Source organism: Cryptomeria japonica, chromosome 6 (genome assembly GCF_030272615.1).
Source record: "Cryptomeria japonica chromosome 6, Sugi_1.0, whole genome shotgun sequence".
Classification (NCBI taxonomy): Eukaryota; Viridiplantae; Streptophyta; class Pinopsida; order Cupressales; family Cupressaceae; genus Cryptomeria; species Cryptomeria japonica.
The window spans coordinates 52763768-52786913 of NC_081410.1; the positions used below are offsets into that span (position 1 = coordinate 52763768).

The window sequence follows — 23146 nt, forward strand, 5'->3', positions numbered from 1 at the left end:
GTTCATCGCCTTCCAAATGGCGTCCTTGATCTTGCCTATCCTTGCCTTGTCTTGATTTTGAAGGAAAATGAATGATCCTATGCAAATCGCCCTGGTCCCTGGCTGAGGGACAGGAGCGATATTATCTCCTTGGCTCAATTGATAGTTATTTGACGTTTGAAACCTTTGCATATCATCTTGTTAAGACGCCTTAGAGCTTGTGCGACCTCGCAAAACCTTGACTTGGCATGAATTTTACATGGATTGGCAAATATGGTGGATATCGCTCTGGTCCCTGCCTGAGGGACAGGAGCGAACTTCAATGTTTTGAGCTTGTCTTTGCGTCCATCAACTTGCAATTACTTTCATCGTGTAGAATGAGGTTCTTTTGATTCCCTTGGACACTTGATATTTGTTAATCCTTCAAAATCTAGGCCTTTATATGAATTTCGCTCTGGTCCCTGCCTGAGGGACAGGAGCGAACCTAGGTATTTAAGTGCAAATCCTTCATTTTGGCGGTCCTTGTAACTTTGTGCTTCATCAAGATGCCTTAAAACGTCCTCACCACCCTTCTCATTGACTTGGAGAGGTTTGAACCTTTTCACTCATCCATGCCTTGGAATTCATTGTAACTTGGCAAAAAATTTGTCTAAGACAAAAATCGCTCTGGTCCCTGACTGAGGGACAGGAGCGAACTTGGGCATTTGGGTCCCTTGTTGACGTTTGGCAATCTTCAATTTATCTTCAACGAGTTCAACTCACCTCCTTTCTTGTCTTCGATCATAAAACTTGCTTGATCTTTGCCCCGTACATGCCTTATGAAGAATTTCGCTCTGGTCCCTGGGAGAGGGACGGGAGCTACAATAGACTTCGCCCTGGTCCCTGACTGAGGGACAGGAGCGAACTTGGCATTTTGGTGCATTTTTCTTCATGTTTGTGTCTTCAAATTATATTCATCTGGTAAAATGTACTTCCTTGGACCTCTTCAAATCGTCAAGTTGTTAAAATCCTGCAAGGACAAAGCAATATTTGATTTTGAGCTCCGGTCCTTCACTGAGGGACAGGAGCGATTTTTACTCCTGGGGCATTTCCGTGTTTGTGAAGTTCTTCAATTTATATTCAACGGAACGATCACGCCTTTCTTTATCACTTCCAATTCGAAATTCATCTTGACCCTGCAGAGACAATAAGATTTTTGAAAACGAGCTCCGGTCCTTCACTGAGGGACAGGAGCGATTTTTACTCCTACAGGCCAAAATATCAAGATTTCTCAAGTTTAATCACTTCACAAGGCAAAAACAAATCATTCCCAATGCCCGGGATCAAAAATCAAAAAACTCAAAATTTAGTCAAAAAAACTCAATTGGACAAAATTCACAATTTCATTATCAACACTTAGACAAATTAAGACTCTGCACTCAAAATTCCAATTGAAAATAGACCATTCTGGCGAATTCATTCCATTCAAAATTGCATCCTACAAGAGGAGGCTCAAAAAGCTCTCAAAACTGGCTGGACTCTGGCCTGAAAAGATCGAAAAAGGGAACCCTAAGGCTTGACCTTAAATCCAGACAACTGACGAACTACCAAAACCCTAAGAAGCAAAGCGAAAGGCGAGCAAAAAACGAGCAAAAAGAGGGGGTCCCCATTTTAAATGGGGCGATGTGTGAAATGGTCACAACAGGTCTATAATGTCACTTTGTATTCTAGATATGATCTGTACTAAAGATACTATTATGTGATCTGATCTATAACTTTCTGTGGCTCCTTTTTAAGTAATTTATTAACAATTTGGAAAAAAATGATTTAGATGAATGGTATAGCAATAAGAGAAGCAGAAGCATATAACAATAACAGATGAATGACTGAGTAATTTGAAGTGTGTATGTATATGTATACACATAAATATGTGTGCACGCACACACATATGTATGTGTATGTACATATGCATGTATGCATGGATGTATGTATGCATGCATGACTGTATGCATGTACATAACATGCATGTATGTAAGTATGCATGTGTAAATATGTGTGTGTACATGCATCTGTGTGTGTCCAGATCTAGATTGACACATCTGAGCATAATATATGAATGCATGCACATAACATGCATGCACTTATATGTGCATGTATGTATGTATGCATGCATGTATTTATGTATGTATGTATGTATGTATGTATGTATGCACGTGTGAATATGTATGTGTGTATATGCATGTCTGTGTGTCCAGATCTAGATTGACACATATCTGAGCATGTAAAACACAGACACCTACATTTCTTAGCATCTTCAAGGATGTCAAGATGTGATGACTCTCCAATATTAGAAATGATTTTCTGGAGCACTTTCTCTTACCAGTATTTACTTCAGAGAAGCAGTAAGTGAACCCAAACAGGTGTTGTGTTTGGGAGTTCTTCATTAAGGTTGAAATTAGGAACCCACTGTTTCATAATGAAGCCTAATTTGTTCAAAAACCAATGTCCTCCTAGAAAGATTTTCTTTGTTTCTTGTGTGGAGACGAAAATTGTGAGAAATATTGTTCAAGTGTCATCAATGTCTCCAATTCCATTGTACTCCTACACTTCCGATCTTCCAGGAACAATGCTTTCAGAGTACCGGGACCTCAGTGAGCATCCATAAAATGGCAGTTTCTTAAGTAACCAGAGTTTACTCGCCATTTCTGCTGTTGTGAAGCTAATTTTGGTGGGTGTCCTATTTTAATGAAGCATAAATTTTCTTTTTTTTTGCAGGGAAGTCAGATCTGTTTATGGACTTTTGCATGTTGTTGGGTAAAGCCTTTGACCTTTCTTCCGCAAGGTTTCATAATGTCGCTTTCACATTTTTATATGACTGATGAATAGCAGAGTCCTACTCTGTGGAGGAGCCCATCACATTCTCCCTTTAGGTAAAGAATATAAGAATTCAGCAAGTGGTGAGAGTTATAGAGTATGGTTGTACATGACCGAATGGTTGCAAGCTAGTGGAGTATAATTTGGCAAAGCTAACATTCTAAAAGACTCAAGTTGTTGAGCATTCTTCTCACTGGCTGAATTTGCTAGTTATCAAATATATAATTCTCTCTATTAATTCATGAGGATTTGTTCATCATTTGCTTAATATTGTTTCTGTACTGGCCAGCAAATGTTTGATCTTCAAATGACTGAGATTTAGCTTTTTACGTCCTTGGCACTCTACATTTTTAAAGGGGCACTAACACAGTTCTAAAACTCAATGTCATCTACAATTCCTTTATTTCTTTTTATTTTTATATCTCTAAAGCATCACTCCATGTTGTTGAGGCTTCATCTGAGATCTATTGCTCTTTTATTTTAATTGTTTCTTCCCCATTTTTTGCTTCTGGCAACATGGTTTGTACTTTTGATGTTTTCTAAAAGGTTAAGTTTGAGTTTAAATGATAATGAATGGTGAGGAATCATGTAATAACAAGTACAGGATGGGAAGGGAGCAAACTGCTATTTTGAATTGTTCAAACATTTATAATGGATTAGGTAATAGGTGAAACGTACCTTAACAAACTGTCCTACCTTTGATAATTCTAACACACCAACAATAGACTATAGTGCTTAGTCATCGATGAAACTTGACACCTTTCTTGCACTTTTGCATACAATTTTGTGCTTTAATGTGTTTTGCTTCTTCATTACATATCGTCCTTGAGACTAGAAGTTATACCTATCTCTATAAGCACTTGAATGCACCAGTCACTTGCACTATAGAACCTTCACACAAATTGTCTTGACTAATTGTGGATCAATTAACATAAAACACTGAACTCCAAATCATTTTGTACACATATTGGACACCAAACATTTATTTTATATGTATCATGGCTACTTATCCTTGGTTTATCCAATCTACAGACAGCTTATTAAGTTCATAGGATAGATCTTTGTAGGTTGGTGATTGCTGATGACAACCCTTGAACTTCTTTGTTAAAAATTTATCTGTCTGCAATGCAATTGTAATTCCCAGTAGACTTCTTTTTACATTTCGTTTCCCTTGAAAGTAACTATAATAGCTATTGTCCCAACTGTGGGACTAAGCATTACCCCAGCTGCTTTTAGTTATACTAATTTCCCAGGTAACATCTGACTACCTGCCATAAGAGTAAAAGTACTCTGTTCTTCGGTTATAAGTTTGGAGCAAAGTTAGATAATAAAGGGGCTTCTTACAAGCTTCATTGAGTTCTGTAATTATATTGTCAAGATTATTAAAATAATAAAACGCAGGTTATATAAAGTGCCTTTTTTTTCCATAAAAATACAAAAGACTCTGAAACCCACACTGGTTTGAATGGAAATTATTATTGAGGTGCATGATTGTATTGCTAAGATCTTTACTTGTCTTAGAAAATTAGCAGAAGGCAACACCTGAATTAATGCATAACGTTTTCCTGGAGCCCAGACAGGCAACTTTCAAGGATGATCCAAAAGTTGTGCGCTGAAGCTCTTTGACGAACTGTGACAGCTGTGAATGAGTCCGACTGCAATAGAAAACCTTTAGGGGCTCCTTCTCCACAGCATCATCTCCTGACTCTTCATCACTACTTGAAGACATAAATCCAGGCTTCCTTTTCACATTATTGCCACAGCCAGAATCCTCATCACTCTCATAGTCATCAATCAAAAACTCTGCTTCATCATCAGAGTTTTCAGATGGATTAGAGACCATTTTAACACTTTTTCTGGCCATTCCGTTCTCTGCCATAATTTTCTCTCTGGAGAAAACTGTAGACAATTTATGACTACTCTTAAAGACTTTGCGTTTCACATCTTTCTCTGCAGGGTCCTTGATCTGTTTCTCCTCGATCTTTGCAACAAAATCTCTCATCCAATCTGGTTCATCATCATTAGCAGACGATTTTTCAGTCAACTGCTTTGATCCAGAGTGCGATTTTTTATCAAGTAACCATTGCAGTGCACTGCAGATTAAGCTCAGGGTTTTCCCTGTGCCTGACAACAGCAAGCAGACAATTGCAAATATTAGTTTAAACAGCAATGGTAATGGCCCACTTAACAACATGCTAAACAATCAAAAATGAAGTTCTAAGGTTTTAGCTATTAAAAAAGTTTTAGAAATTAGCATTGATAAATTTGACTATCATAATACAAATCAAATTACCAACCATTTTATTCTACAAATACAAAGATACGTGATATTCAGATTAATTGTTGAGAGTTAACAAAACAACAAATAATACCCACACCAGACAACAAAACTTAATTGCTGCATACTTTCAGTTTCACAAGATGAGATTCTATGGCCACAATAGAATAAAATAGAAAATGTTACAAACAGAATTACTTTGTCCAGCATTTGTTACTGACCAGAAAAAGCTAAAAATAGTGATTTTCTGAGAAAGCAGATTGTAGAACACGAGGACACCCCACCATTCTATTACTGATAAAATCACCACAAGGTGCTATGCAAGAAATGATAAGTGGCATTTATCATAGATTGCCTGAAGGCCACATTGCATTGGCCGATATATGTTCAGGACCAAAGGAGCTTCAACCATTTTCTTTAAAATGGTCCAGGGCTTTCCCTAAGATCAAACACAAACCAATTCATTTAATGCATTTATATGAAAGGAAATCGTAAGACACCATAGAGTGCAATGCCCACATTAATGAAAAATTTTGCACCCTTCTACTCCAGCTGAGACATTCCTCTAGCACCACCTGGTTATTTTCTTGACTATGGAAGTGTTGTGACCTTTTCACACATCGCCCCATTGCTAACGGGGACCCCCTCTTTGCTAGCTTCCTGCGTTGTTAGGTTAGGGTTTTGGCTGCTTAGTGGGCAATTTTGCGTTTCCCGTGCCCGAGTCTCGGAGTTTTGATCATGCCTAGTGCCGTCTAGGGTTTTTGAAGTGTTAGGATCAAGTTGCAAAAGATGATATTTTTAATGATCCTAAGTTTTGCTAAGTGTTTGAACATTTGAACATTAACGTGTTTTTGAACACGCGCATCAATGATTTTAAAGTGCCAAGGTATTCACAGACCTTTTGGAGTTGTTTTCTCGCTCCTAAGGTAATATTTAAGTTGGTTTCGCACTTTATTCCAATATTTTCCTAGCATTTCACTCATATTTTTGGAAAATTAGTATAAGTCCAGTCAAATTTAAAGTCGCTGAGTGATTTTGAGTGGTTAAAATGATAAAATCCTAAGGGAAATCCTTATTCCAAGGGTTAAAGGGTCAAAATCCATACTAGGTGATTTTCCCCTCACATTCCAAACTACCCAACCCATTCCCCCACTCAAAATCCATACTACACATGGGTTTCCCCTGGAATCCATACTGGCCACTAATTTCCCCCACTGTTTATCCACACCTGGGTCGAATTTCCCTTGGAGATGCTAAAATTTGGCTAAGTGTCAGGATTTATCCAGACTGCCATCGAATTTCCCCTGGGAGTGCGGACTGGAGTGCAAGGATAATTCCATGCTTGGGTCGATTTTCCACCAAGATTTTTGTGACAACTAAGTGAGGATTTTTGTCCGGATTTTTATCCAAACAGGGATCGATTTTCCCCTAAGCATTTTTGTAAGGATTTTTGTCCGGATTTTTATCCAAACAGGGATCGATTTTCCACTGGGAACATTATGAAGAGTTTTGAGTCCGGATTTTTGTCCATACTGAGGTCGATTTTCCACCAGGGAGGTATTTTTCCAAGTTAAGTGAGTTTTGAGTGTGGATTTTTGTCCAGACACCCATCGAATTTCCCCTGGGGGGTGATTTTTGCAAAATGAGTGCATTTTTTGTCTGGATTTTTGTCCAAACTCATATCGATTTTCCCTTGGGATGGTTTTTATGTGCATTTTGATGATTTTGAGCATGGATTTTTATCCAAGCATGGATCGAATTTCCCCTATGGGGCAAATTTTGACACTTAAATGATTTTTGAAGGGATTTTTTAATCCCAGCCTATAGTTCCCCTGGAGGCTTATTTTTGGATTTAAATTGAAATATTTTAATAAAAAGCCCATTTTGATTGCTTTTAAATAATTATTAAATGATTATTTAAAATTTAAAAGCAAATTTAATAACTTGCAATAATTATTAAATGATTGAACCTTCTAGAAGCAAGTTAGGGTTTCACCAAGCAAGTATTTATACAAGTGTTTTTTATCCCACATTGCTTGTGTGGTGAAAGTGAAAGATGAAAGCAAGTATATGAGAGGAACTTCAGCATTATTTTATTATTATTTCTGCCAGGTGTCTCCATGAAAGCGATTTTTTCTCCAAGTTGGGCAAATTTTTGGCAAGGCGTTTTTGTCAAGTGTGGGATTGAGGATTTATTTTCCTCCATTTTTTCCAACTTGCTGATTTATTCCTCCTTGGCTGCCATTAAAGACCAATTTCAGATTTTTCGATTTTGCAAAGTTTGGCAATTTTTCCAAATTTAGCAATTTTTGGTAAAAGTTGGCAAATTCTTGATTGAAGACTTGGGCGATTTTTCCTCCACCATTTTTGCTGCTGTTCAGACCTTCATTGCTGCAAATTGCTGCCATTAACATCAAATTTTCAGATTTCCATTTTTTGGCGCTAAACTTGGGGAAAATTCGATTTTGCTTGGAAGGTGTTTTGGTGCCATGTTTTGATGATTTTCATGCATGTTTGGTGGCTGCCATCACTTCCAGCCTGCTGATTCGCTTCAGATCTGAGGTTTGCTTCAGATTTTGACCTCCATTAATGGCTGCCATTAATTTTCAGACTTAAGTTTTTATTGCCCAGCCAATTCTAACTTAAACATTTAGCATTCGGAGGTGTTTTATGGAGTTTTTTGTGCACTTTTTAGACCATTTTATCGCTGTTGCAGGTCTGAAACTCCATTGTTAGGTGGTTGTCCTCAGAAATTTTCATTTCCAGCCACCTAGCCAATTTTGGCGAATTTGCTTGGGGCTGTTTCCTTAGCAATTTTTCATCATTTTCAGGGATTTAAACCACTTTGCAAGGTGCTGGTAAGTCTGAAGTGTTCGATTTTCAGACTTGTCCTCAGAAAACTAAGTTTTACCAGCCATACTTACATTACAGAAAATGATTGTTTTCATCAATAAAACTGATTTTTATTGATTTCATGCACATTTTGAAGATTACAAATGTTTTGAAAGTCTGAATTTTCAGGTTGTCTTCAGAATTTTGACCTCCATTGTTGACTGCGAAAGATGTCTTCAGACATTCATTGTGTGAAAACACAACCTTTCACACCTTTCCTAAGTCATCATCAGTCCGATATACTCCTTTGCATTCTTTGCTTGCATATTTTCTAAGCATAAGGAGGTATAAATGAATTTTATGGAAGGCTTCCATGCCTTAGTGTTGTCACACATTGAACGTAATTGCTAAAATTTACCAAGTGTATGGATTATTTTCCTGACTCCATGCTCTAAATTAGCTAAATCTCTAGAAAGTCAGGAATTTTATTACAAGTATTTATTTTTATCCTAGGACTAACTTCCAGCTTCGTACAGATGCGATGTCAAAATCAAGATACAAGGAAAGGAAAGAGCTGCTGAAGACGTTGGAGACTGGATTTTATCCAGAGTTCAAGATTTCATCCAGATGGAAGAAGATCACTGATACCAACATGCATTTCCTAGACTTCGACCAGATGCAACGTCGGATGTTCGGATCTAGAGATCAGGTTCCTTCTCCAGCATATGCGAATATTATGAAGAGTGGCATTTTCCATGCCGCTGGGTTTCCACAATCCATACAGTGCAGTGAGTTGATCCTGGAGTGTGCACAATGTTACAATCCACTCACCAGAATGATCAAGAGTCCCAAGGGTGTTGTCATCGCCTACCTTGCTGAGGATGCCATTGCTGAGGTATTCGGAATTCCACGTAGTACAGACATGAAGGATGTGACCAAGGAAGATTATGCAGATAGATACACGAAGAAGATGGGTGTATGCAAGAGTTTAATTAATAAAGAGTGGATGATTGAACCTAGGAATCATCATTCCAAGGCTCCCAAGACACTTATGTGCGTAGATTTTAAGGAGGAATATAGTGATTTGATATTCCTACTCAATAGAGTCATGGGAATGCTGCAAGGAGCATTATTTCATGGATGGATGTTCTACTTCATCCAGGATTGTCTTAGAGGAACACTAGTGAATTGGTCCAAGATCATAAGTGACAACTTGGATTTCCAGTTGAGGAATGTAGAGCGGTCCAAGTCATTCGCCATGACTTCTTACCTGGTGTACCTGCTTGCACGATTTGTTTCATACAGAGGATTAATATGCAAAGGTGAAGTCGGGAATGGGCAAGGACAATACAAGAGTTATGAATGCTACCCCCAACTGAGCATGCACAGAATTGAAGACTATAAGAGAGTGAATGATGCATTCACTATGTACATCACATGGATGCTGCAGGGCGGAATCCACAGAAGATTGTCCAAGGAGGCAACAGAGTTAATAGAGAAATATGGATCATGGTATATATAGTTTCCCACTTTCACATACCTCAGGATTCATGGGTTTCAATCTGAACCCTACAGACTTCCTAGGTATCCAACTGACAGAATGATATTGTTGGAAGTGGTAAGACAGCTTCTAGAGTTTGATGTTATCCAGAGAGAGAAGCACCGAACAGGGATGACATTCCCTATTTCAGTTGGGAAGACGTCAGAGGTCTGCCAATCCGTCATAGCTGCCAACACTGCAGGTGAGGAGATTGCATTCTACAGATTTGCTACCTACAAGAAAAGAGAGAGATTCGATCCAGACAAGAAGGTCGGAAGGATCAAAGGAGAGAAGTTCACTCATAAGGTTGACATAGAGGATTATTGGGCTAACTTAATGGACGAGCAAGCAGTGAAGAGAAGAATGTGGTCCAGAATGTTAGTGGATTTTATGAGGAAGTGTGGACTTTTCCTCTTCCCTGATCAGGTATTAGATGATAGAGATCATACACACCCACATTATGAGAATGAAATGAAGAAGGCAATCCTATTGCCAAATTGGTCAGAGTCAGAAGAGACTGACCTAAATGTATTGATGAGAGAAGTCTTGAATTTCTCCCGCACATGGGTAGATATGCAGATGAACAGATTAGTTGACATGGGTGTTCCCTTCACTTATGAAAGGATGAAGCCAGAAAAGTCTACTTCCGAGGATGATCAGAGGACTGTCAGTGATGTTAGGATTCATGCAGACGAAGAGAGTCAAGCTCCCAAGAGAAGGAAGAACATGCCTGGAGAAGTCAAGGCTAGAGGGAAGAAGATTGAGGATGTGAAGAAGAAACAGAAGATTATCATTCCTCCACTTATCATTCCTTCACCCCCTCCCAATGTCTCATCAATCGAAGTGATTGAAGTAACAGAACAGAATAAGGAGACTCAGCAGTGTTCCAACACAGTGATACTACCAGAGAATACTCAAGAATTTCATGCCACAGCGACATCTGCACCTCCTGATGAGAATGATGACCAGCCGGGATCCCCTACTGTCCTTTTGGAAGTCAGCTTGGGAAATGAAGTATATGATTGGACTAAGGATAATCCTGCTGATAATGAGGATGTTATCTCAAAACTGAAGGACCTTGATCGAGAAATATGTCTCGATGATGGTATGGAGATGACCGCTATTCCTGAATGGTTGAAGAAGAGTATGGAGAAAAGTAAACAAATGATAAAGGTACAGCCTATTGAGGATATTGATGACTACCTAGCTAGGAGTGCTAAGAAGGAGCCCAAGAGAGCGGAGATTTTGTCGCACATAGCTAGAGATGAGACAGAAATGCGGATTGCGCAGATTGCTGTTCCTAGAGCCGGCGTGACAGCGGACACTGCTACTCCCATGGATTTCCAGATCACTTCAGTCGCCCTTGGTCGTCCATCCGCAAGGCAAGAATTCCAGGAGATTGGTGACAACCTCCAAGCAATCAATGCAAAGTTAGACATAGAGATTGCGGAAAATGAAAGGTACAAAGAAGAAAATATTAGACTCAGAGAGTATATTGCAGGGACAAGGCGTGGAGATCCCACCCTTATCTCCCCTATTGCAGTTGACCATGGAATACATTCACACTGCGAGGTAGCGAGAGGTACACACTCAGAGGTGGAAAAGTGGATTGAAAGCACAAGGAGGCAGGCAGATGATTTCCTTACTCAGTTTGTCCAAGCATATGATAAGACAACAACGCTTGTATTCAGAATCCAGTATTTGGAGGGAGTTTGGGAGGAATTTCGGCCTATCCAAGAGAAGACTATTCCACGCCTCCTGGCATTGAAGAAGGTTCCTAATTCCACCTTGGTTAGCGAGAACATTGTGCACAGTGGAGACATATATAATTTCCATGGCTGGTATTATGCATTAGCCTTGAAGAAATCAGCTTATGAGAACGCCCAATCGAGTTGTATGGAGATGGAAGGATTAATTCAGGACATTCAGATGAAAATCCTTGCCTCGATTGAGGAATTATTGGGTATTGATGTTAGTGATGCTAGTGGTTTACACTTAGCCGAATTAAGAGACAAGATGAAGTTTATGTATTTTTGTCAGTTGGACTCTTTGCAGAAGAGTCAAATAGATGACTTGGTCTCTTTGTTGATTCATGTTCATAATTCGCAGAAGCTTATGCCAGAATGGGATAACACTTTGAATGCTTGCTCGGATTCATTGGATGTGATTGATTTACAACAGGATACCTTGCTTAGCATTTCCATGGAGGAGTTAGATTCAATATTGGCTAGATTCTTGGAGTATGCTAGGAGAGAGAGAGAGATGCAGGGAGGAATCTTCTAGAAGATTCGTTATATGATGACTGGGTATCTTTTCATTGGGCCATATGTTGGTGGCGCCATTTTGATGTAACCCTAATAAGGGCAATTCTAGGGTTTTGTTGGCATGATCTCGGCCATTGATCTTAGATCAATCTGGGCCATCCATTTTTGTAAGAGACTCTATATATGCCCCTTTGTCTCTCATTTGTAAGAGAGAGTTTTTGTAGAATTGTTGGTATATGCTACAGCTATTTGAATCCTAATCATTGTTCAATTGTTGGTGATTTTGCTCTTCAAGTGTTGTATTTGCATTCATGGTTCTCAATTCCTCCAAGTTAGATTAGAATTTAGATTAGAATTTATTTTCATGTATGTTAGATTGAGTGGAAGATTTGTTGAATTCATTTGTGTGGAATCCTTAGTCCATACCACTAGCCTCTTTCCGCTGGTAAGTGCGCCTTGTGTGGTCAACTGGAGTTTGAGTAAGCATAACTTCAACTATTATGCGTCCGTTGACAAGCATCAACTTGGATGGTGTCTACGTTTGATGGTAATAGTCTGAAAATCATTAAGTATACCTTAGATGATTGCACTAAGCTTGTGTCAATACCTGATTGTGAGACCTTGCCTAGTTTGATTCCACTAGATCCATTCATCATTTCCTACATTCCTAGGATTAGAATAGATTTCCTGAACCCTATTCTTTTTCCCCCTTTTTTAGTAAGAAGTAAATCCAGAGCCTTATTGATAAATCTTAAGTTGTCAGCACACCTATTCCGCATCATTCATGATAATCCAAACATTTGCGTAAGTCCCCAAAGTGAAACACAGCAATTCACATCAACCACTGAACTTACCCACTCGTCAAGACCTGACATGTAGAAACCTTGGAATCATTTTAGTTGATCTCATTCTTAGCATCTGAGGTGATTTTGTTCAAGAGAGGGTAAATTACCTTGGTACTTTATTCTGAAATGTTTTGTGCATTAAAAACACATCAACAGGAAGCAAGGGGGTGCAGGATCCAGCATTTTTCAGCAGACCACCATTCTCCATGAACAAATAATGGTTTGCGAAAGCTTTGTTGTTGCTCCTTTGAAAAAGCATGTGGATTACCAAGCTAGAGATGCAATTTTCATAAAGAATCACCTAATTAGATGGCAAAAACCAGGCAACATTTTAAGGGATGCAAAGTTTATCATGCAATCTGGCTAATCTTTTGTTTTAAGATAAAAATATGGATCATGGACTGATATTTGGGAGAAAAGATAGAATCTGCCATCAATATTTATAAATTTTAATATTAGCATTTCACTTTGTTTTCTGAGGAATTTTTAGAGGTAAATCTCTAATTCATTCTGTCCAATTTACATTAGAAATTAGACTGCCAGTTCTTTGAGAGTTTGCTAAACAGCAGATCTAATTTTTGAAAAATCTTATGGAAAACTAACCCACGAACAAATAAAATGGCAGAATCCACTTTTCAAGAACCTTATATAAAATTATCCAACTAAACAAAAAATGCCCATATAATTGCCTGTGTTGCTACCTCATTTTCTTAATCAGTGATGGACTACTTGCCTAGTCGGCAAGTACTCCCCAAGTCAAATGCTCTACGAATAATTGTGCCAAAAATGCGCCACAAGTACTCACTGGGTTTTGGTGAAAACTTGCCAAGTTATTGGTGAGTTTTTGGCCAAAACTCTGCGAGTCTGTGCCAAAAGCTTGGCTGCACAGGTTAAAAAGGCGGTGACCAGAAAAAAAGGCATTTTATTTTCATTTTTGCTCCTCCTTTCTGCTGTCCAAGGCAAGTAAACCCTCCCAACATCAAGCACACCATTTGCAAGAATTTTTTTTGAGGAGAGAAGATTAGAAGAGAGTTTTTGGAGAATTTCGAAGGCAAATTGGAAGCACGGGTAGGTTTTCTGATTTTCATTTTCTTTGTCTTTTAAAAACATTTTACTTCATTTTTGTTGCATCTAGGTTTAAAAAAATCATTAATGCTAATACTAAGCAGTATATTTAGATTTAAATTCCACAAAACAAGATTCAACACCCCTTTTTTGTCAATTTTTCTAATTTTTTCAATATTTTCACTGTTTTTCATACCCAATTTATTTTATTTATTTTAATCCATTTTTTTGAAGAAAAAATTTAGAATTTTTTGATTAGATTAAATTTTTACTGATTTAAACTAATTTAGGTTGTTTTTTTGTTTAAAAATTAATATGTTGTGCTTCCACTTTGTATGTGATGCCAGGTGTTGTCCTAGGACCACCGAAGAAATAAAAAGAGAAATGAATTCCCTACTTGCAGCCGCTGAAGAAAACAAAATGCAAAGGGAGAGGACAAAGGCAACCATGGCAACATCAATAGCTACTTCTCAAGGTGCTATAGTCAACCTCGGATCAGATGAAGATGCACTTCAAGGCATAGTGGGCTCTCTTTGTGGTCCACATATCCAAAACAAATCCACCACCACCACCACCACTTCATCTACTTCTAGTAGAGTCCCAACAACAATGCCTACATGCATGCCGCATACCTTTTTTGTGCCCAAAAACACACCTAAAGCACAACTATCATTGGAAGCTACTGGGTGGAATAGAGAGGTGCACGAGCATGCAAACATTGCGTGTGCTGATTTTTTGTACTTAAACAACATTCCTTATAATGTGGCAAGTAATCCTTATGAGGCCATGGATAGTTCCATATGGATAGTATAAGACTGCCTCAAATTTGATCTCATATGGAAGATTATTGATAGGAGGTGGAACAATCAACTCTAACAACCCATCCATGCAACAGGATACTTCCTCGACCCTAGTTTTTTCAACTCAAATACCTTTTTAGATCCCAATGGAGAGGTTATCGAGGGCCTCACTACATACATTCAGATGATGACACCCCAAGTTGAGGTGAGAGACCTCATTGCCAATGAATTGCAAAATTATAAGGAAGCAAGGGGTATGCTCTTTTCTTCAAACCTAGCTAAGCGAGGAAGAACCACTCAAACACCAAGTATAAAATTTGAAGTCTTTCACATGCATCTTACAAGATACAAATTTCAAATTTACAAGTTTAAAACTATTGGTAATTTGATAAAATATGTTTTGTTTTCTAACTCTTCAAATTTTTATTTTGTAGAGTCTAGGTGGACAAATTGGAATGTAAATATCCCAAATCTCCAATTTGCCCTCAACATCCTATGCCAACCTTTAGTGCATCTAGCTAAGAGCACAATTAGAGTTTGTTTGAGGCCATCGACATGAAGAAGAGGAACAAATTAGTTCAAAGATGCCTCAATGACCTTGTCTTTGTGCAATACAATCTTCGGTTGCGCACAAGAAAGGTAGAGAAAATATCAACAGATCCAATTGATTTGAATGAGATAGATCCTTACAATGATTGGATAGGGCGGGATGAGCAGCCTCCATTGTTTACCAAGGCTAAGATCTATAATTTGGAGAGGCAAGCATTGGAAGGAGGAGGGTGCAGCAAGAGATTTGGGATTGGATGACATTGATGAGGCTAAGGAGTCATTGCCACTCGCATCTACAACAAACTCCAAGGACTAGACCCTCTAGTTCTACCTCTCCACTAGTTATCACAAAGATGAAGCGAGAGCTACAACTTGTTATGCCAAGCGAGGTGGAGGAGCCACAACAAACTCCAAGGACTAGACCCTCTAGTTCTACCTCTCCACTAGTTATCACTAGGGCAAGGAAGAGAAATGTCTGAAGTTTTAATGTAGTATTTACATTTAGTTTTACAAAAATAGTTTACTATTTTCATTTTGTTTCAGTCTAGCAGCCATCAGCATTCCGCATGAGGATGCCATTTTGTACCCAATTTGCATTGAAATCAATCAAATATAACAAAAAACACTTTTGTTTTCGTTTATGGACTCATTGGGTGCATCTTCTCGTTGAATTTTGCAAAAAAAGGTGTTCCTAATGAAATTTAAGCAATTTTTTAAATTGCCGAGTTTGTTGGGCTTGGCGAGTTTTTGCCAAGTCCAAGTAGTTCAACTATGTTCTTAACCATGGTTTTGATAAAGTAACAAATATTATTTGATATATAGAGAGTTTCCACAGCTTAATATTTTTTAAATCAGTTTTATACTTAAAGATGGGAATCTTTAATGCTCAAGGGCTTCATTAATGGTACATTTTTGTTGAGTGGCGATTCAAAAGAACCTATCTCTAATGAGCTTGATTGATTCACTTGGCACCCATTACATCACACTTGACAACAACAGTGATGACAGTGAATTGAAAGTCTGGAATAACAGTGTGGACTATTTTATATGTGAATTCATTCGGCTTCCTTTAGTGACCCATCTCTCATAAGTAGCAATTCACAAGAACCCACTCTCATGAACTTAAAATAGTCCACTTGAAACTATGCACTAGACAATGTCCACACAAATGAAGACTTTGAAGTGAAACTAGAGAATTAAGTCTCTCTGCCCAGACTTTAACCCAGCACCCATGACTTTCTATATGTCATCCATCCAAATATTACTCCCACTCAACCATAGAGCTTTCCCGCACAATCAAGCCAATTTAGCAGCTTAACATAACATATTGATTGAAAACAGAGCTAAAATTGCGTACATATCACATCAAAATGACTGCAAATTTTCAATCTACTCTACTCCTCTCTTTGATTGAAAAACAACTAAGGAAAAGAGAATTTTCAAGAAACATGCCTAATAAACCAGGTAGACAATCTAAAGCATGGAAAACCTTAAGTACTGCAAAATTTACCCTTATATGACACCTTTGAATCTGGTGCCAGTACACAAATAGCTTATCCAATGTTTATTTGCATAGCAACCATACAATTTCAAATATACTTGGAAATTTTGCACTACCTGTTGTGGGTGACCATGATTAAATGAGCATCATTAAATCCACTGATAAATACCATTTTATCTTGATGAGAAAGTATAAAAAAAATAATGGTAGGGGGTGGTCCACAAGTTCTGAGATTCTTGACTGGAGAGGGTCAGACCACTGGCCTATCAAGTTGGTTTCTTCTTCTGCCCGGGTTGCTCGCTCTCCTTCATTCAAATTCCAACTTATGTGGCTTCGGGATCCTGATTTGCCGGCTCTTGTTGAGCAGTGGTGGAGGAAGGGGAGGCCGGCCTTTGGCACCACTATGTACACTTTCGCCAAGCAGTTGCAGTTTGTTAAGTTCCAGCTTAAACAATGGAATCGGCAGGGTTTCGGGAACATTTTTCACGCTAAGAAAGCTGCCCAAACAGAGTTAAATGGCATCACCAGTGAAATCAAAGAGCATAGTTTGTCTGAAGCTTTGCTTAGGGAGGAGGAGAGGGCTGTCAAGGCTTTAGAGGAATGGGAGCTCAGGGAAGAAATTTACTGGAAACAGAGAACCCGTATTGATTGGCTTCAAGCGGGCGATAAGAACAACTCTATGAAAGCAAGACGTCATGGAAATTCCATTCCTGCTCTGGTCAATGATAGAGGTGAGGTGTTATTATCCTTGCAGGAGATATCTAGGGAGGCTTTACAGTATTTTCGATCCCTCTTCAATGAAGATTCTCAAGGGGAATCGGTGGAGGAGAACCAGGTTCTTGCTTGCATTCCTCCTCTTGTTACTGGGGAGATGAATGAGCAGCTTATGGACCCTATTTTGCTGGAAGAACTCGAGAGGATTGTTTTTAATATGAGGAAAGGAAAAGCCCTTGGCCCGGATGGGTTCCCGGTTGAATTCTTTCAAGAGTTCTGGGATATCATCAAACTGGACTTACTGGAAGTAGTCCAAGAGTCCCAGGGGAATAAACAGATGCTTCGGGCCCTGAATGTGACCTTCATTGCGCTAATCCCTAAGTGTGAGGGGGCCGACAGGTTAGGCCAGTTCCACCCTATATCTCTCTGCAATGTGATTTATAAGATCATCTCGAAGCTGATTGCAGAGAGGTTGAAGAAGTGTCTGGGGGGTGTTATCTCTGAGGAACAGAGCGGGTTTGTGGAAGGGCGTCAAATTCTGGATGGTGTGGTCATTGCTACGGAGACCATTCATTCTATGGCAACCTCCAAGGAAAAAGCTACGTTTATCAAGTTGGACATGGCTAAGGCTTACGATAGAGTTCGTTGGTCTTTCCTCCAGAAGATCCTTAGGGCTTTTGGCTTTGCTGAGGAATGGATTCAATGGGTTACAAGTGGAGTTACGTCCACCTCTTTCTCAATGCTAATCAATGGGGATCATACTAAGCTATTTGGTGCATCTAGGGGCTTTCGTCAGAGGGACCCCCTCTCCCCTTACTTATTCATTCTCCTAGCTGAGGACCTGGGGAGGTGTTGTGACCATTTCACACATCGCCCCATTAAAATGGGGACCCCCTCTTTTTTGCTCTTGTTTTGCCTGTTCTTCTCTCTGCTTTAGGGTTTTGGATTAAATGAGTGAGTCGTCTGGATTAGGGTTCCCTTTGATATTTTCAAGCTGAAGTCCAGTCAATTTTGACAGATTGTTATGCATCTTCCTGAAGATTGCAAATTTTGAAATAGGATGAGCCTGTCAGGAAGTCAAGTTTGTCTCAGGATGGGTCCAATTATGATTTTGAAGGCAAATTCAAGTTGGGTCTTAGCGTTTTAATGATACATTTTGTCCGGGTGAATTTTGACCAAATTTTTGAAGGTTTACTAACTTGCCCCTGGCCTTGGAGATGACCTAATTTTGCCTTGTCAAGTGATTGAAGACCAAAAATGTGGATATTTTGGCCTACAGAGGTGAAATCGCCCCTGTCCCTCACCCAGGGACCAGGGCGAAAGTGATATTTTGTGCATATTGGTTATTGACTTGTTTAATTTGTTTTATGCAGGGTCTCCAGGAGGACAAATTGGACGTAAATTGAATATTTTGAAGATTTTGAAGACTCAAAAATGATGAATTTTAAAGTTTAAGACCAAATCGCTCCTGTCCTTCACTCAGGGACCAGGGCGAAATGGTTTCCTTAGATCGTTTTGGGCCTCATTTGATCAAACTGAAGCATCAAGGACGCAATGAAAGATGAAGTGAACGTAATTGAATATCCAGACTTCGTCGTTGGCAATGAAAGATTGAGCTTTGAGCCTAACAAGACAAGTTCGCTCCTGTCCCTCACTGAAGGACCGGAGCTTGTTTTTCAAAGTTACACTGTCCTTGCAGGACCAAGACAATTTTTTTGATTGGAAGAGATCAAGGAGGGCATGTTTTGTCCATTGAATATAATTTGAGTAATTGGCGAGCAAGGAAATATGCTAAAGTGACAAAATCGCTCCTATCCCTCACTGAAGGACCGGAGCTTGAATTCCAAACTTGCGTTGTCCACACAAGATTTAAGTGATTTTGCGATTTAAGGAGGTCAGGAGAAGAATGCTTTGTTCATTGAATATAACTTGAATGGACCACGAAGGAGAAAATCGACCCAAGGTACAAATTCGCTCCTGTCCCTCTCCAAGGGACCAGGGCGATTTTCAAATGAAGCTCTTGTCCCTCTCCAAGGGACCAAAGCGATCCTCCTTCAAGGCAAATATCTGGCAAGGGATATGCAAGTTTCGTGCTTGAGATGAAGGAAGGAGGGCGTAATCAACCCATTGAGGATAGTTTCGAAAGTTAGCAATGCATAAATGAGCTCATGATGACCAAGGCGCTCCTGTCCCTCTCCAAGGGACCAGAGCGATTTTCTCAAGAGACAAGTTTTTGGCAAAGGAAAAGCGAGTTTTTAGTTTGAGATAAAGGAAGGAAGGCTTGATCACCCCGATGAAGATAATTTTGAAAGTTGGCGAAACACAAGTGAAGCCTATATTGGCCAAGGCGCTCCTGTCCCTCACCCAGGGACCAGGGCGAAAAATGCATTATCAAGTCTTCCCTTCCAAATTTGGACGAGTCCAAGTCAAGACACAAGGTCAAAATGATATTTGGAATGCCTCTAAGAAGAACGAGGTTGCAAAAACCACAAAAACTTGATGTAAATGGTTAAGGCGCTCCTGTCCCTCACCAAGGGACCAGAGCGAAATCTTCAAATTTGCCTTATTTCCTAATATTTTGGAGTGCTACTTCCGTTCGCAAGACTCAAGATGGAATAAGGAACAACGTTTTACGCCTCGAAGATAATTTGATATTGATATGATTGAGGATTTGTGCCATGGATTAAAAATCGCTCCTGTCCTTCATTGGAGGACCAGGGCGATTTCTATAAAATCAAGCATCTCCCTCCAGGATCACGTCAAGGCAAGGTTTTACGAAATGAGAAACGTCTTTTTGAAAACGATGGACAAGCAAACATCCACAAGAATTGACAATTTTTGGCTCAAGTATAAAGTTCGCTCCTGTCCTTCACTGGAGGACCAGGGCGAAAATCCTTGGGAGAGCTCAGTTAGTCTTGAAAAGGCGAATTGGACATGCATGAAGCAAACAATAAAGATCATTGCCTACCTCACAACTCGATTTGGCGACTTAGAAGATAAAGACCAAGGGCAAAAAGCAAAGATCGCTCCTGTCCCTCACCAAGGGACCAGGGCGAAAATCTCTAGAATATCAAGTTTGCCTTACAAGGGACAAGTTAAGCATGTATGGAATGGATGGAGGAAGATCATCGATTGCCTTGCAACATGAATTGGCGGTTGGAAAAAACAAGAACCAAGGCTAAGTGTGGGATCGCTCTTGTCCCTCTCCAAGGGACCAGGGCGAAAATGTTCCAATGTACGCCCCTTCCAAAGATCACATGAATCAAGCTCAAGGTTCCCAAGCAAAATGCTATTTTGGACGTCCAAGATGGGACTTTGAACGTGAAAAACAAGAAATGCAAGGCCAAATGAAAAGGGCGCTCCTGTCCCTCTCCCAGGGACCAGAGCGATATTATTGATGTCCCAAATATCTCCCATGCTTAGGCGCCAACATTTTTTGAATTGCATTAAATGCCAAATTCGATAAAATTTTGGAATATTTTTAATTAAAATGGGCATTTAATGAGTTCGCATAAGGCATTTAATAATTAATTTAGCCTTTTAAAAAAATCGAAATTCTAATTACAAAGGCATTTAAATTAATTAATTAAATTATTAAATGAAGGGAGTGCGCTTGGGGTTTTATTTTAAATATTTTATAAAGGTCGGCCTCCTTTTTATTTAATTCTTGTTTATTTTCGCCTATTTTCTAAGTCGGCCTATGGGCAATTGCAAAGCATAAGCGCCTATGTATGGGAGGTACTTTGAGGCATTTTACTCCATCATTCAATCATTGTTTACATACGATTTGGAGAAGCAATAGGAGGAGCGAAATCTCATCCAAGGAGAAGTGCGAATTTTGATCCAAGGAGGAGTGCGAATTTTGTTGGAGGTGGAGCGAATTGTTCCTCAAGGCGTTGAAGACCCCCAAGGTGGTGAAGTTGATAGAGGAGGCGCCTTTGCTAGAAGACTTCGATCTTCATTTTGCCTAGCAAATCTCTTAATTTTTGCATTTTTTTTAGAGCTAGTTCTCCAAGAAAGGTATGGTGAAGATCTTCCTAGCCTAATTTTGAAATTTTGAATTTCCAATTGCATCGTTATATTTAGGAAATGATAATTCAAAGATTTATCATGAAGTTTCCTAAATTTAAAGCTTAAACTTAATCTATATTTTTACGTGCCAAGGTATATTGCTCATTATGAAATGTTGTGTAGGTGTCAAGATGGCGACCCCAAAGCCAGGAGCATCCACCAGTCGTCCAACCCTCATGAAGGAAGATCAAAAGAACAAAGAATTGGAGACCAAGATCGTGTCGAAGTGGAGCAACATTGGAGATACCAACTTGGGAAACTTCAGTGTGAAGAAGTTTCGAGAGGTCCCCTACATTGGAAAGCCATCACCTGTCACAAGGAGAATAATTGAGAGTGGCATTATCAAGGCGGCCGGCTTCCCTCCTGCAATCCAGTGCCATGAGCTGATGATCGAGTGTGCTCGCCATTATGACCCACAGTCAAGATCGATCGTGTCCAAAGAGGGAAACACTTTGGCGTATCTTTCAGATGAGGCTATCAGTGAAGCTCTCCATCTGCCAGAACATAAAGACATGATTTACAAAAGCTTGGAAGGAGCTAGATCCATGTACGAAGATGATCCAGACACTTGCTTGAGCATCATCAACAAGAATTGGTTACTCAAAAGTCGTCCTCGCCTGAGCAAGATTCCAAACACACCACATAGGATCGACTTCCAGGAGGAGTACAGAGATTTGATAACATTACTCAACCGAGTCACAGGAGTTCCTTAGGCCTTCTATTTTGAGAAGTGGATGTTCTTCTTCATCCAAGTGATAGTTCAAGGAAAAGGAACAATTCATTGGGCTAGAATTATTAGCCATTGCTTGGACGTATAGTTGAGAAGATTGAAGGCTACCAAGTCATTTCACATGAGTTCGTACATCATGTATGCCTTGATCAGGAGTTTTGAATATGCAGGACTACCTCACAGAGAGGCGATTGGAAGAGGACCTGGAGAAGTCAGAGTTTGTGACTCTTATGTTCATTTGCATCATCCACCTGGGAGTAATTACAAGTTAGTCAATGATACTTTCACAATGAACATCACCAGGACACTGCAAGGCGGGATTCATAATCGGCTATCTCAGGAGGCACAAGAACTTGTAAAGAGGTATGGTGCTTGGTTTATCCAATTCCAGAAGTTTACATATATTAGAGTTCATGGGTGTCCTTCACCTCCATATATGTTGCCAAGATATCCGACAGACAGGATAGTACTTCTTGAGGTGACTAGGCAGTTAGCAGCTTATGCGAAGGCATTCAGACACAGGCATGGAAATGGGATTCCTGTACCTATCATATTAGGAAATTCAGTTGAGGTATGTCCTAATGTTCCAACTTTAGATGATGCAGAAAGGGAGTTGGCCTTATATTCTTTTTCATTCTTTTCATTGAGGGAGAATTTTGATCCTTATGGGTATATAGAAGAGACAGTTGGTAGAAAATATAAGCATGAATGTCAGGTGGAGGACTTTTGGATGAATCTCTCAGATGATTTGGAAGTGAAAAGAAAGATGCATTCCAGATTGCCTTTGGATTTCATCAGGAAATGAAAAGTTTACAGAGTGGCCGATCAAGCTCAGGACAGTGGCAGGCACCTCCAGTCATCCTATGATAGAGAAGACAAGGCAATAAAGATAGATTGGAATGAACCTGAGGTTGTGGACTTGAAGACTTTGATGGCTCCAGTTTTGTCCTGTACTCGCAGATGGGTTGATGTGCAACATCAAAAGTTGAGAGAGCAGAATATATCAATGACTTTTACTTTGGAGGAAAGGTCAGCAGAGGGAGCAAGCGCAAGTGAGGGCCATCCTCATCCTAGAAGCACAAGCGAAGGCAATCCTCACCCCAGAAGCGTAAGTGAAGGCAATCC

The 23146-nt window shown here is 39.5% G+C and overlaps 1 protein-coding gene across 2 annotated transcripts in view; it reads right to left on the reverse strand.

Annotated features, from left to right (window-relative positions):
* The window catches only part of LOC131064226 (uncharacterized), an 87689-nt gene that overhangs the window by 58781 nt on the left and 5762 nt on the right, over positions 1–23146 (reverse strand). Inside the window, exon 2 of one of the 2 annotated variants that reach the window (XM_057998310.2) lies at positions 4375–4956. The exons of the other annotated variant lie outside the window; for it this stretch is intronic. Within the exon in view, the coding sequence (XP_057854293.2) occupies positions 4375–4956 (582 nt within the window). The remainder of the gene's footprint in view (positions 1–4374; positions 4957–23146) is intronic. 2 annotated transcript variants of the gene reach the window in all.